This window comes from Ictalurus furcatus, chromosome 3, assembly GCF_023375685.1.
Source record: "Ictalurus furcatus strain D&B chromosome 3, Billie_1.0, whole genome shotgun sequence".
NCBI lineage: Eukaryota > Metazoa > Chordata > Actinopteri > Siluriformes > Ictaluridae > Ictalurus > Ictalurus furcatus.
In genome coordinates, this window is record NC_071257.1 from 22,778,682 (window position 1) to 22,790,575 (window position 11,894).

Here is an 11,894-nt window from a genome sequence, read left to right on the forward strand (position 1 = left end):
GAATTTTGAGGAAAATAATGAATTTAATCCATTTTGGAATAAGGCTGTAACATAACAAAATGTGGAAAAAGTGAAGTGCTGTGAATATTTTCCGGATGCACTGTGTATATACACAGATATATATATATATATATATATATATATATATATATATATATATATATATATATATATATATATATGTCTTGATGTGTCATATATTTTTGTGTGTCATATAAGATGGAGAACTAGCTAACATAAAGTTGTCAATATTAGTGAAGAGATTAATACCATATTAGGGACATTTCCACCTAATAGTGTTTATCATGTTGTACAAAGGAAGTGTCTTGACTCACACCTCATGAATCATCACTTCCTATTCTCAGAATATCCCATATACATGCCTCCTATTATAAAAAAAAATGTACAAGTCTCCTTTAGTCCCGCCTCTTACAGCCAATCACAAGATCTTAGTGCAATATAAAGCCTGAGACCAACAATCTAGAAACTAGTGGCATCAAAAGAAACATCTAGTTTCCGCTGACGGGTCAAAGAACGAAAAAAACACCAGGGACCATCTGTGAGAAAATCTCCAAAATTGATTTCTGAAAGGTAAGCACTGCTTTTATATTTTAATTCACATTCCAAAAAAATGTCCTGCAAATGTTTACCTATTGTACAAACTTACAGCAAAGACCAGCACAGAGATTCTTTAAATATCTATTGTGAAACAGTATATTGCTACAATGCTAATGCATGTCTACAATATCCATCTCAGTGAAAACATATGGAATGTTTAACATGATCAAAAAGAGTTTCAATGCTAAACTGAGGGTTTACTCAAAACTTTTTAAGGAAAAGTTTGCCTTTATTCATCTGAGCTGTTTTTACTTAACTTGGTTGCATAATCTGAATTAATAAATGCACAAACTCATATTTTCATTTATTTTATTTCTATGTATGTATGTATGTATCATGTATGTATGTATGTATGCATGTATGTATGTATGTATGTATGTATGTATGAATCTATCTATCAATCTATAGAATATGTTTTTTGTTCTTCTGTGCAACATTCTTCTAAAATGTTTCCAGTATACAACATTATGGTTGCAGATCTGGTGCAGTTCTCACATGTGGTTTCATATGTTTGTCTGTTTCAGAGACTCCATATAAGGCAGTTAACAGCTTGTGGTCAAAATGTGGTTGATGATCACAGTATTAATGATGTGTTCACTTCATGAAGTTGCTGAGGTGGGGAACAAAAAGCAGAATTATTCATTCTTGGCTCCAACATTAAGGAACTACTTTTGTTAGACTTGGTGACACTGACTTTTTTTCTGTCTGGTTTCCTTCCTTCCTCCTTCAGTCATATAAACAAATACATTTGTCACATATGAAGAATGTCGTTGAACCTGTAAAAGAAGTTCAACCGCGTGGTAAGTCTGTAACTTGTAAAACTCATTATCATAAATTAATCTCCCCTAAAACAAACTGAATGAGAGAGGTATGTATTCACCATCCTAAATGGCATTCTCATTCTCTTTTCTGCCAGATGTTCAGTGCCTGGCTAAGGGCAGTAATGGGAATGAATACAGAGGTACGATCTCTGTAACATCCAAGGGACAGAGATGTCTCTACTGGGATCGAATTCAACATATAGGAGCGAAAGCTGTTTCCCAAGGACTTGGATCACACAATTACTGCAGGTAGCGCTCGGGATTATTTCTAAAAGTAAAGTGCCATAAAGTGCCTTTACCTTCACAGTTATATGTGTATACTGCACAAAAAGTCTAAATTGGGTAATAAAATCAATACATTAGCTAAACCACTACCTATGGTCACTGTGCGTGGGAACTAGAAGGGTGAAATCCTTCTTCCCTAAAATAATCATAAGATTGCTCTATCAGTCTGTGAGTCATGTTTTGAATGAGAACAAGTTCCTAGATTTGCACCTGATGGTGATTATGACTTGTCTGTGTCATTGTTGCAGAAATCCAGACAACAGTAGTGGGCCATGGTGTTGGGTTAGGGGACGTGCCAGGAAAGTTCGCACATTCTGTGATATTCCACAGTGTGAAGCAAAGACAAGTGAGTTAAAAAAAATATTTGAATATTTCTGTAAATAAAGGAACTAATACACAATATACAGAATAATTTATTCACTGTTATTTCCCTTTTATGTCTTTCTATATCAATTTGTCCTACCCAGAGCTCCCAAATCAGGACACTGGTAAGACATTCTAAATTAATCCAGTTTTTTAATTACTCAAATTACATTTCAAACTGTCCGGACTCTGTGTTCTTCTTCTAAGTGCTATGTTTTCATTTTTCAGAAATGACATGTGGTGAACGAACCCCAAATAAGAATTTTAAGATTATAGGTGGATTAAGGGCTTCAATAGAGTCTCAGCCTTGGCTGGCATCCATCTTTATAAAGGACTTGTTTATCTGTGGAGGCACACTCATCGCACCCTGCTGGGTCCTCAGTGCAGCCCACTGCTTCCCTCGTGGGTGCGTCATGCGTCTCAGATTAAATTTTATTTGTTGTTCAACAGTATGAAATGTAGTGATGTGACACTGCTTTCTTCATTCAAACAGCAAAAGAACAAGAAAGGAGCAATATTCTGTCTATTTGGGAAAGGATGCCACCAATGCAACTTATATGGGAAAAGAGCAGAAGTTTGAAGTAGCCAAACTTGTGCTTCATCAGGACTTTGACAACGCAGCAGAGGATTTTAACAATGACATAGGTATGCATTTATCACCCACCCCACCCCCCAGCCCAACACACACACACACACACACACACACACACACACACACACACACACACACACTCTACATTTTCCTTTCTTTTATGACTTATAGCAAAATCTGCCTGCAGCTTGTAGTGCTGATCTCATTCCACAGAGTATGTGATTCCACTTTGTGTTAACGATGGCATGCTATTTGTGTGTTCAGCTCTGTTGCAGATTGTGGACAACAATGGACAGTGTGCACAGAAGACACCCTCAGCGAGGACAGCATGTCTTCCCCCAGCTCAGCACATGCCGCCCTATGGATCCTTCTGCCACATTGCAGGTTATGGCCATGAGAGGAATGGTGAGTCAAATTATTTATTTAATGTTAGGTTTATTAATGGCACATTGTTTTAAATGTTTTTTTTTTTTAACTTACCTTAATTATATTATTTAAGTATTATTAAAAGTTCATATATAGAAATAACTCTTTTTCTAAGAGTGTGAGCATTCCTAGTGACATGACACATAGTGAACAGTGCTCCCCAAGTATCTTCAGAAATTATATTTAGACATGTATACACTGTGGGTTTTAGCACCTGCTCTGTGTAATCTGTAGGAAGCAATGACGTGAATGGCCTGAGCATACAGCTGTTATATCTGGCCAACATGCCAGTGACTAAGTGCTAAAAGGTTTCGATTCGAAGACATACAGTATAATCTGAATGTGTGCAATTTCTTTCTGTATATTTGATCTTAGATGCATAATTTGATGAATAATGGATCTACAGTCCTACGGTAAGAATTTTCACTATAATCACTGTTTGTTTTTGTTCAAGATGAAATTCCCGGTACCTTCAGATATTCCCGGTACATGAAAGAGACTCAGGTGCAGATTCTCTCCCCAATTGTCTGCAAGAGGAAGGACTACTATGGAAAAAGGGTCACTGAAAACCAGTTCTGTGCAGCCAGTCAAAAGTGGACAGAGGATGCTTGTCAGGTATGATGTCAATTACTGCTTACTCCTTTCTTTTTTTATATACTATTGTTTAAAATATTCAATTGTAAAATACTTGAGCTTATTGTTAAGTCACTCTTCTCACATGTGTTACCTCCCTTTTTACTCATGACAGGGAGACTCTGGCGGTCCTCTGCTGTGTGAAGTGAATGGCCGAATGTTTCTCTTTGGTGTCATCAGCTGGGGAGATGGTTGTGCCACCAAATTTAAACCAGGTGTCTACACAAAAATCACCAACTACAACAACTGGATTGCAAAAGAAACAGGCCTGCTCACCTTCACTAAAGGCATCATGTACCCACGTAAAGATTAGCTGTATAAGCTGCAAATATAATGCTTATTAACTCAGAGTTTGGTACGCAGACTCCAGCCTCTAGATTACACATGTCAATCTCTGATGATCACTGTCTAAATTTTATCGCTTGTTGTCCTTTAGTATTAACTAAATGATTATGAATAGTATGAATAGTATTCTTATGAATTCCAATGGCAGGAACTGCAGGACCAGTAACTTTTGATCTTTGACAAAAATGGCATGATGTCATTGAACCATCGTAACATGCATCTATAATATGTATAGTATTTATAGTTATATAATTTATAATCTAATTTATTTAATATCACATTATGTTCCATTTGTAAAATGAATGTCCAAGAAGCATTGCTGTGTGTGGCACCAAATATCATAGGAAGCACTGGCTTTTTTCATAATTTTTATGTAACGTTTGATGTTTTAATTCGTGTTGTGTACGTAGGATTTATTTAATGAAGAATTTCAAATGAAAGATAAGATGTAGATGCATTCTGTACTTCAAATATGTATGCTTTATTTTAAAATATTTATATTCTATTTGTATTGTATTTATGAATAAATAAATATATATTTTTGTAAGCGGTGTGCAGGTTCTTTCTATATGCTTTTGTTTCAAGGATTGTGAAACTTTTTTAAGCCAGAAGATACAACCCTAATTCCAAAAAAGTTGGGAAACTGTGTAAAATGTAAATAAATGTAAATAAAAACAGAATGCAATGATTTGCAAATCTCATAAACCCCATATGTTATTCACAATAGAACATAGAAAACATATCAAATGTTTAAACTGAGCAATCCTCTAAACCGCCGCATCCTCTAAACTAAAGAGGACTAAAGAAGAGAGGGACCATCCGGCTTTTCATCAGAGCTCAGTTCAAAAGCCTACATCTCTGATGGTAGCATTAGTGCATTAGTGCCTATGGAATGGGCAGTTTGCACATCTGGAAAGGCACCATCAATGCTGAAAGGTATATACAGGTTTTAGAGCAACATTTGCTTCCATCCAGATTCCATCCCATCTTTAATTCTAAGAGACTCTGCCTCTCTGAGATACTCTTTTTTATACCCAATCATGTTACTGACCTGTTGCCAATTAACCTAATTTGTTGCAAAATGTTCCTTCAGTTGTTTCTTTTTAGTAACACTTACTTTTCCAGCCTTTTGTTGCCCCTGTCCCAACTTTTTTGAGATGTGTTGCAGCTATCAAATTCAAAATTGCCTTTTTTTTTCTTAAAATGGTTAATTTTTACTCAGTTTAAACATTTGATATGTTTTCTGTGTTCTATTGTGAATAACATATGGGTTTATGAGATTTGCAAATTATTGCATTCTGTTTTTATTTACATTTATTTACATTTTACACAGCGTTCCAACTTTTTTGGAGTTGTACAGTCATTTGCTATTTGTACAGTGCCTTACATACTGTAAATATTCAGTACTTTTCATGCTTTGCCACAGATCTGATCTGGTCTGGGACATTCTTGGTTTGCTGTATGCTTAGGGTTATTGTAGTGTTGGAAGTTGAATCATTTCATTCATGATTCACTTCCACATTGACCAGTAAATTGCTCTTGTGTCAGCAAGAAGATAGAGCCCTGTGTGTCTTGAGAATAGCCATGAAAGCTAGACTGTTATCTTTTGTAATGACTTTAAATAATTATTATGTGACAGTGATGGGTTGACACCCCATACAGGGTGTCCCCCGCCTTGTGCCCCAAGTCCCCTGGGAAAGGCTCCAGGCTCCCCCGTGACCTTGTGTAGAATAACCGGTACAGAAATTGGATAGATGGATGGATATTACTATGTGAATTCATCGGAAGACACCAAGCAGTAGAGTCTGTGTTGAAAAAATACTGTATCACCCCACATATCTCTGTACTTCCTGTGCTCTGTAGTTTTTGCTCTGTTTTGTTCTTTTCTTCTGTAGTATGTCAGTATGCTTGTTTACTTTTGTTATCCTAATATCCATTGAGGCTCTTGTTCCAACATGTTCTATGTTCTTCACTGATTATCTAAGTGACCTTGGTCACTTAATTACTGGAATCCTTATCATTGCTATTCTAGTGAATCAGAAGAGCCAGAATGACCCTGCGCCCTTCTCCGAAATAATCCAGCATTCTGGCATGTTCACAGGACTCAGACAGCTGCATGTGGCAGTCGTGGCTAGATATTGGGGCAAAAGGGTTTTCTCAGCTCTAAATCCAAATGGAAATAGTTTCCTACAAAAGATCATAGATTACTGTAAGCTGTGCTATGACCAAGACCCAGACAGTGGCAGCTGCAGATGTTTTGCTTAACAAATTATGAATCTGATTTTGTGGGAAAGCTAGCAAAAAATTATTCATACAAGCATCCTAAGAGTCATGGTCATATAATGGCCTTAGGGGAAAAAACTAAAAATGTGGGTGAAAATGTACAAGCAACAACGGTGGAAGTAACCTGACCTGACACACAATTTCATTCATTTTTCCCACAATACACCATAGATGGAATACTTTAGTCTTTAATATTCAGCATGCATGTACCTCTAATAATTTTTAAATTGCTACAACTATATTTACTAAGTGTGGTATTTTAGCAGCAATGTTATATATTTAAAAGGATATATTTGATGTATTTTATTAAATATTTAAATGTTTTATATCTTCCTTACTACTTTCATTATTTTTTATCTTCCTTTATCTTTTTCAATTGTATGGTACTTCTGGGCAACATGAACAATTCTGGTTTGCTGCTACAGACCAACAACATCGTCCCTCAGTGGTGGAAGGAACTTCCAACCTCAATCCGGACCGCTGAATCTGTCACTATCTTCAAAAAACAGCTAAAGACCCACCTCTTCTGTGAACACCTAACTAACCCCTGAAATGCCAACCCACATTATCCTTAAAAAAAAAAAAAAAAAAGAAAAACCTACTCTGGCACTTACACCTCTACTCTGCGCACTTTGCTTTCTAGAACTCAATTAAAAGATCTTGTATAGTAGCACTACTTGTATTGCTCTCCGAATGTATTGTTAATGTATTGTTCCACATACTTGTTTAAACTGCTGGCTATGCAGATTGATGTTTTAAAAATAATTTCCTTTTTGTATATGAAAACCATTGTTTCAGTATATCATGTTTTGGTGCAATATTGCATAGAAGCAACAAACTCCAAACTCCTTCAAAATGAGAAGAATATGTCGAAAATAAATATTGATTATGTATAAGTATTTAAAGTAGGAAAATAGAGTATCAACATTTTTTTAAAAAAAACTCATTATTGCCTAGCATAGAGGATGAATAAACATGTTTCATTATTTTGTTGTTTTACTTTCTGTTACTGTTTTTTTAGTGTTATTTATATACATATTATTTTATGCCTTAAAGCTTAATTTTGGATACAGATGGAATGAATGAATATCTGTGGTGGAGTTGAAGCAGAAAAATGGCTTAATCACATAACATTACATTACAACATGACATTACTACATGACATTACATAATACTAGATTTTTGGTGGAAAACAAAGAGAGCTTGAACAACAGGGAGAATGTAGATGAGAAAATTAGTCTGGAAAATCCAGTATTGCATTTACATGTACTTTTATTACATTTACAAGCACACGAATTGATTTTTTCAGCAATTTGAGTTTTACTGATGTAAAAAAAAAAAAAAAAAAAAAAGGAAGTAAGAAATTCACTAATTCACTTTCACAAGAAACCACCAATAACAATATTCATTTTTATTGCATTAACACTCTTCAACTTATATATATATATATATATATATATATATATATATATATATATATATATATATATATATATAAAGAGTTATTGCATATAGTTGAGAGATGTTAAATGGTTTTGCAGTGCAATTACATTAAATTAACTCTCCACCGGAGGGCGCCATTTAATTTCTAATGGTTTTCCGAAACTAATGTCCAAGCATACAGTATTTCACAACATGTGGTCTAAAAAAGAATGATGTGCTGAATGCTAATACCCTCAGCTGTGACTGTGCATGCTAAACTCTTAATGTGTTTCAAAGCAAACGTTATGCCTGAACTTTTCACCACAGTGTAAATAAGTAGCTCATTTGACCCATTGCTCCTGTTCAGTGAGAATATCCGACTGTGCGGAAAGTTTATTTGGTCACAGTTTATTAAGTACTGAAACTATTCAAAACAATATAAATGCAATATAAGTGCAATATAAATATAATCAGACTGGAGAATGAAATGCTGTCTAATTCAAACAGTAATGCTATGAATAATACCTTATCCAAAAGTGCAATAAAATGTGTGGGTTTTTACTTCTAAAGCAAAAATATTTGTCCTTATAGGGACTTGTGCTGCTTGCCTTTTTCAGTGGAGTACCAAAAGTACTTCAGTTTTTTTCTGAAAGTGCAAAACTTGTGGTGTTAGTCAGTGATCCCTGATGGTTCAGTTCTCTCCAGTGCAATTATTTTTGGGTGTCTGTGGTTTAGGGGGAGACATGGCTGTGGAGAAAGATGTCTCTAATTACTCTGCTGTTGGATACTGAGACAACACACTAAGAGCAGACACAGTCAGACTGGTCTGACCAACTCTTAAACATAATGAAATGCCTACTTCATCTGTTAAACAGAATGTAAGTTGTAACCGGATGTCTCTATAAGTCTTACATAAACAATAAAATTCCGTTACATATTAGGGAAGACAATGTGCAGCTGTGTGTGCACTTTGAGCAAATACAATGTTCAGTTAGACTGGGTATACTGTATAAGGTAAAACAAGTTTGAATGGATAATTTCACAGTCATGCTGTCAGCTCTGTTTTTTTAATCTTAATTGCATCAAGGAATGAGAGGAAGAGAGACAGCAGTGAAAAATCATCCTTCGGGTTGCATTTGCAAACACTGCAAATATGGTCATGTCAGCTACAGGCTGGAAGACATGGGCAGATTAAAAAAAAAAGTTCTGAACAAAGTACCACTTGTTCTAGTTCTTGTAGAACGCATTCCTTGCAATTCTGTTTTCCCAATAATGTGCATGAATTCTTTTTTTTTTTTTTTTTTTAAAGATAAAGCTAACATATGCACATTCACATATTTTCAAGTCAAAAACTGCTGCATAAAATTCTAATCAGTTAGAAAATGCATATTTCACAAAAGAATGAACATATGTTGTTTTTAAAAAATAGCTTTTACAGTTTTATAAAATAAATCCCAGATGGTAGAAGCCAAAAGTGAAAAAGTAAACAGTGTTCTCAGTATCATGAGGCTCCTGAATGACTCTGCACTTCACAGCTGCAATGGAAGCTGCTGAGGTTATAATAAACAATTTACATTACAATTGCACACTACGCATCTCTTCCTTCAGACTGAATCAATCCTTATATAGATATCAGGGTCTGTGTTGATGACAGCAAAAAGGTGTTACATGCAACCCTACTGAGGAACTTGAGTTCATTACCGGGTGCTGTTTGTTGTGCTTTTTCTGTGCTATTTCACATTTTACTGCACTATACCTGTGTATTGTGTTTTTACTCACTTTGAATGTGCTAAAGAACTCAAGCTGGCTATTTTGCATACTTTGTAAGAAGCAGTTGAGCAACTGATCCGGCTGGTTCATAATATCCCACTGAGTCATAATGTACCCACAAGCAACAGAGTCCTATTGAACTCTTGTGTGTGTGTGTGGGGGGGGGGGGTCTAATAGTTCAAAATGCTTGTGTAATAGTTCAAAATTGCCCCAGTGTTTTCAGTGACAAATTCGGAGCCCACTGTGTAGTTTATGAAACATGAGAATTTTGTCAATATTGTGTCAACCACAAACTCTACAAAGATATGTTTTATGATTAGGGACAAACATTAAACTATGACAAATGAGACAAACTTCTTATCATCTGTCCATGACCAGCCTCAGATCTTTTGCAGATTTTGTTTATGTGCTGTGCTGAAAGCCAGAGAACATGCTTCTGCTGCATGGGGCTATTAAAAATACACTGCTTTTGGATAGAGTTACACCACTGTACACCACACCACTATATATATATATATATATATATATATATATATATATATATATATATATATATATATATATATATATATATATATATATGTGTGTGTGTGTGTGTGTGTGTGTGTGTGTGTGTGTGTGTGTGTGTGTGTATATATATATATATATGCAAAAAGTATGTAATCTTATAGTAGCTGCAGTAATCCCCAATTTCAGTCCTGATCCTGATGTTAAATTATATCGTATTTAACTAGACTTTAATTACTGGGTTTAGCAGAGAAACCACTTAATTGATCTGCAATATGACCCTCCAGTACCATAGGTGGCAATTATTGAAATTCACTGGGGGTGTTCATAACAGACTACAAATTTGTAACTTCCTGCAATTATAATAAAGTATAGAAATGATATTACTAGAGGCATACACTTCTACTTTGTCACAGCAAATATGTTTCTCCTCACAGCAATTCTCACCATGTTTCAGATTAGTGCCAGTCTAGCGTGATATAACAAACTACATAGATAAAGTAGTTACAGTAGCAACTTATGGCAACCCTGCAAGTCCAGCACGGTCTAACCAGCTACCAGAGCTCATGATTGGTCTGCTGTTCAGAAGGTTGAGTTCAAATCTCAACACCACTAAGCTGCCACTGTTGGACCCTTAAGCAAGGCCCCTACTCTCTCAATCACTCAGTTGTATCCTGTCTCAATTGTAAGCGTCAACCAACTTATTATTTTATCTGAAATATTGGGGTGCTCGAGCTCCAGAGCATCCTCTGAGCTGGCGTCTGCGTCCACAACTGTAATTAGGGAACTGTGTGGTGCAGTTTAATGTGTAAAGGCCTGCTGAAATGGACACTGTTATTAGGTGCATCCCAGGCTGAAATGAATGCATTCAATGAAACAGTTCCATTTATGTGAAAAGCAGAAAAAAACACACTTGGAAAAAAATAACCTCCAGAGAACATAATCAGTAGTCTGAGTCTCCCAACTACACGCCCCTGAACACACCCAGAATGTAAGAGTTCAATTCAATTCAATTTTATTTGTATAGTGCTTTTAACAATGGACATTGTCTCAAAGCAGCTTTACAGAAATATATAAACACAGGATACAGATTTTAAATGTGTGAATTTATCCCTATTGAGCAAGCCGGTGGCGACGGTGGCAAGGGGAAAACTCCGTAAGATGATATGAGGAAGAAACCTGGAGAGGAACCAGACTCAGAAGGGAACCCATCCTCATCTGGGTAACAACAGATAGTGTAAAAGTAAAAGAAAGTTCATTATGATTTTTACAAGAAGTCTGTTTGTTGAACTAGTCCACTGTTTATTAAAGGAGTGCAAACTGCATGTGATAATTGCAGTCCCAAGGCCATAGTAGCATCCATAGTCCCAGCAACCACAGCGAGAATTGAGGTCCAAAACCATTTCATAGTACTTCAAGTGGTACCATCTTCAGCAATCTCCAGGCTGTAGCCTCCAGTTGATGAGAGAACTGGAGAGGACGTAGGCTATGTAAAGCACAGGATAAATAAAACAGAGGGTGAAGTATGGACGTCGTCACACGGTTTTACTGCTGGGTATCAATTACTTAGGCATACGTTTCAAGCAGCCACGGCTATAATTTAGTCATATGTGATGTATGGAATCCTCCCTGCGTAACTCCAGTCCGGCCCATGTTTGGGCAAAACACATATTACGTTGTTTGTGATGCACTGGCGCCCTTGGGAAGGTTGGGGGCGGGGTATACGGGTGCGTCAGCGCAGACCAATCAGAGCTACGCCCGGGAGCTGAAGCATTGGCTCTGATTGGTTGTGAAGTGCTGCTTCTTTCTGGTCGTGCGTTGGCTTGCAC

General features: G+C 36.2%; 1 protein-coding gene across 1 annotated transcript; it reads left to right on the forward strand.

Annotated features, from left to right (window-relative positions):
* Positions 1-502: 502 nt before the first annotated feature.
* On the forward strand, positions 503-4,661 carry plaua (plasminogen activator, urokinase a). Its single transcript, XM_053620133.1, has 11 exons — positions 503-591; positions 1,143-1,233; positions 1,349-1,418; positions 1,535-1,688; positions 1,973-2,070; positions 2,192-2,212; positions 2,316-2,493; positions 2,581-2,732; positions 2,944-3,084; positions 3,560-3,720; positions 3,854-4,661. The coding sequence occupies exons 2-11, from the start codon at positions 1,180-1,182 to the stop codon at positions 4,049-4,051; spliced, it is 1,227 nt and encodes a 408-aa protein (XP_053476108.1). The 5' UTR covers positions 503-591; positions 1,143-1,179; the 3' UTR covers positions 4,052-4,661.
* Positions 4,662-11,894: the final 7,233 nt, after the last annotated feature.

Bases quoted from the DNA above. Each gene is read 5' to 3' on its own strand.
- plaua (XM_053620133.1), top strand. From the start codon at position 1,180: ATGTGGTTGATGATCACAGTATTAATGATGTGTTCACTTCATGAAGTT. The intron at 2,494-2,580 runs GTGCGTCATGCG...TCATTCAAACAG, and splicing joins GCCCACTGCTTCCCTCGTGG to CAAAAGAACAAGAAAGGAGC. The intron at 2,733-2,943 runs GTATGCATTTAT...TTGTGTGTTCAG, and splicing joins GGATTTTAACAATGACATAG to CTCTGTTGCAGATTGTGGAC.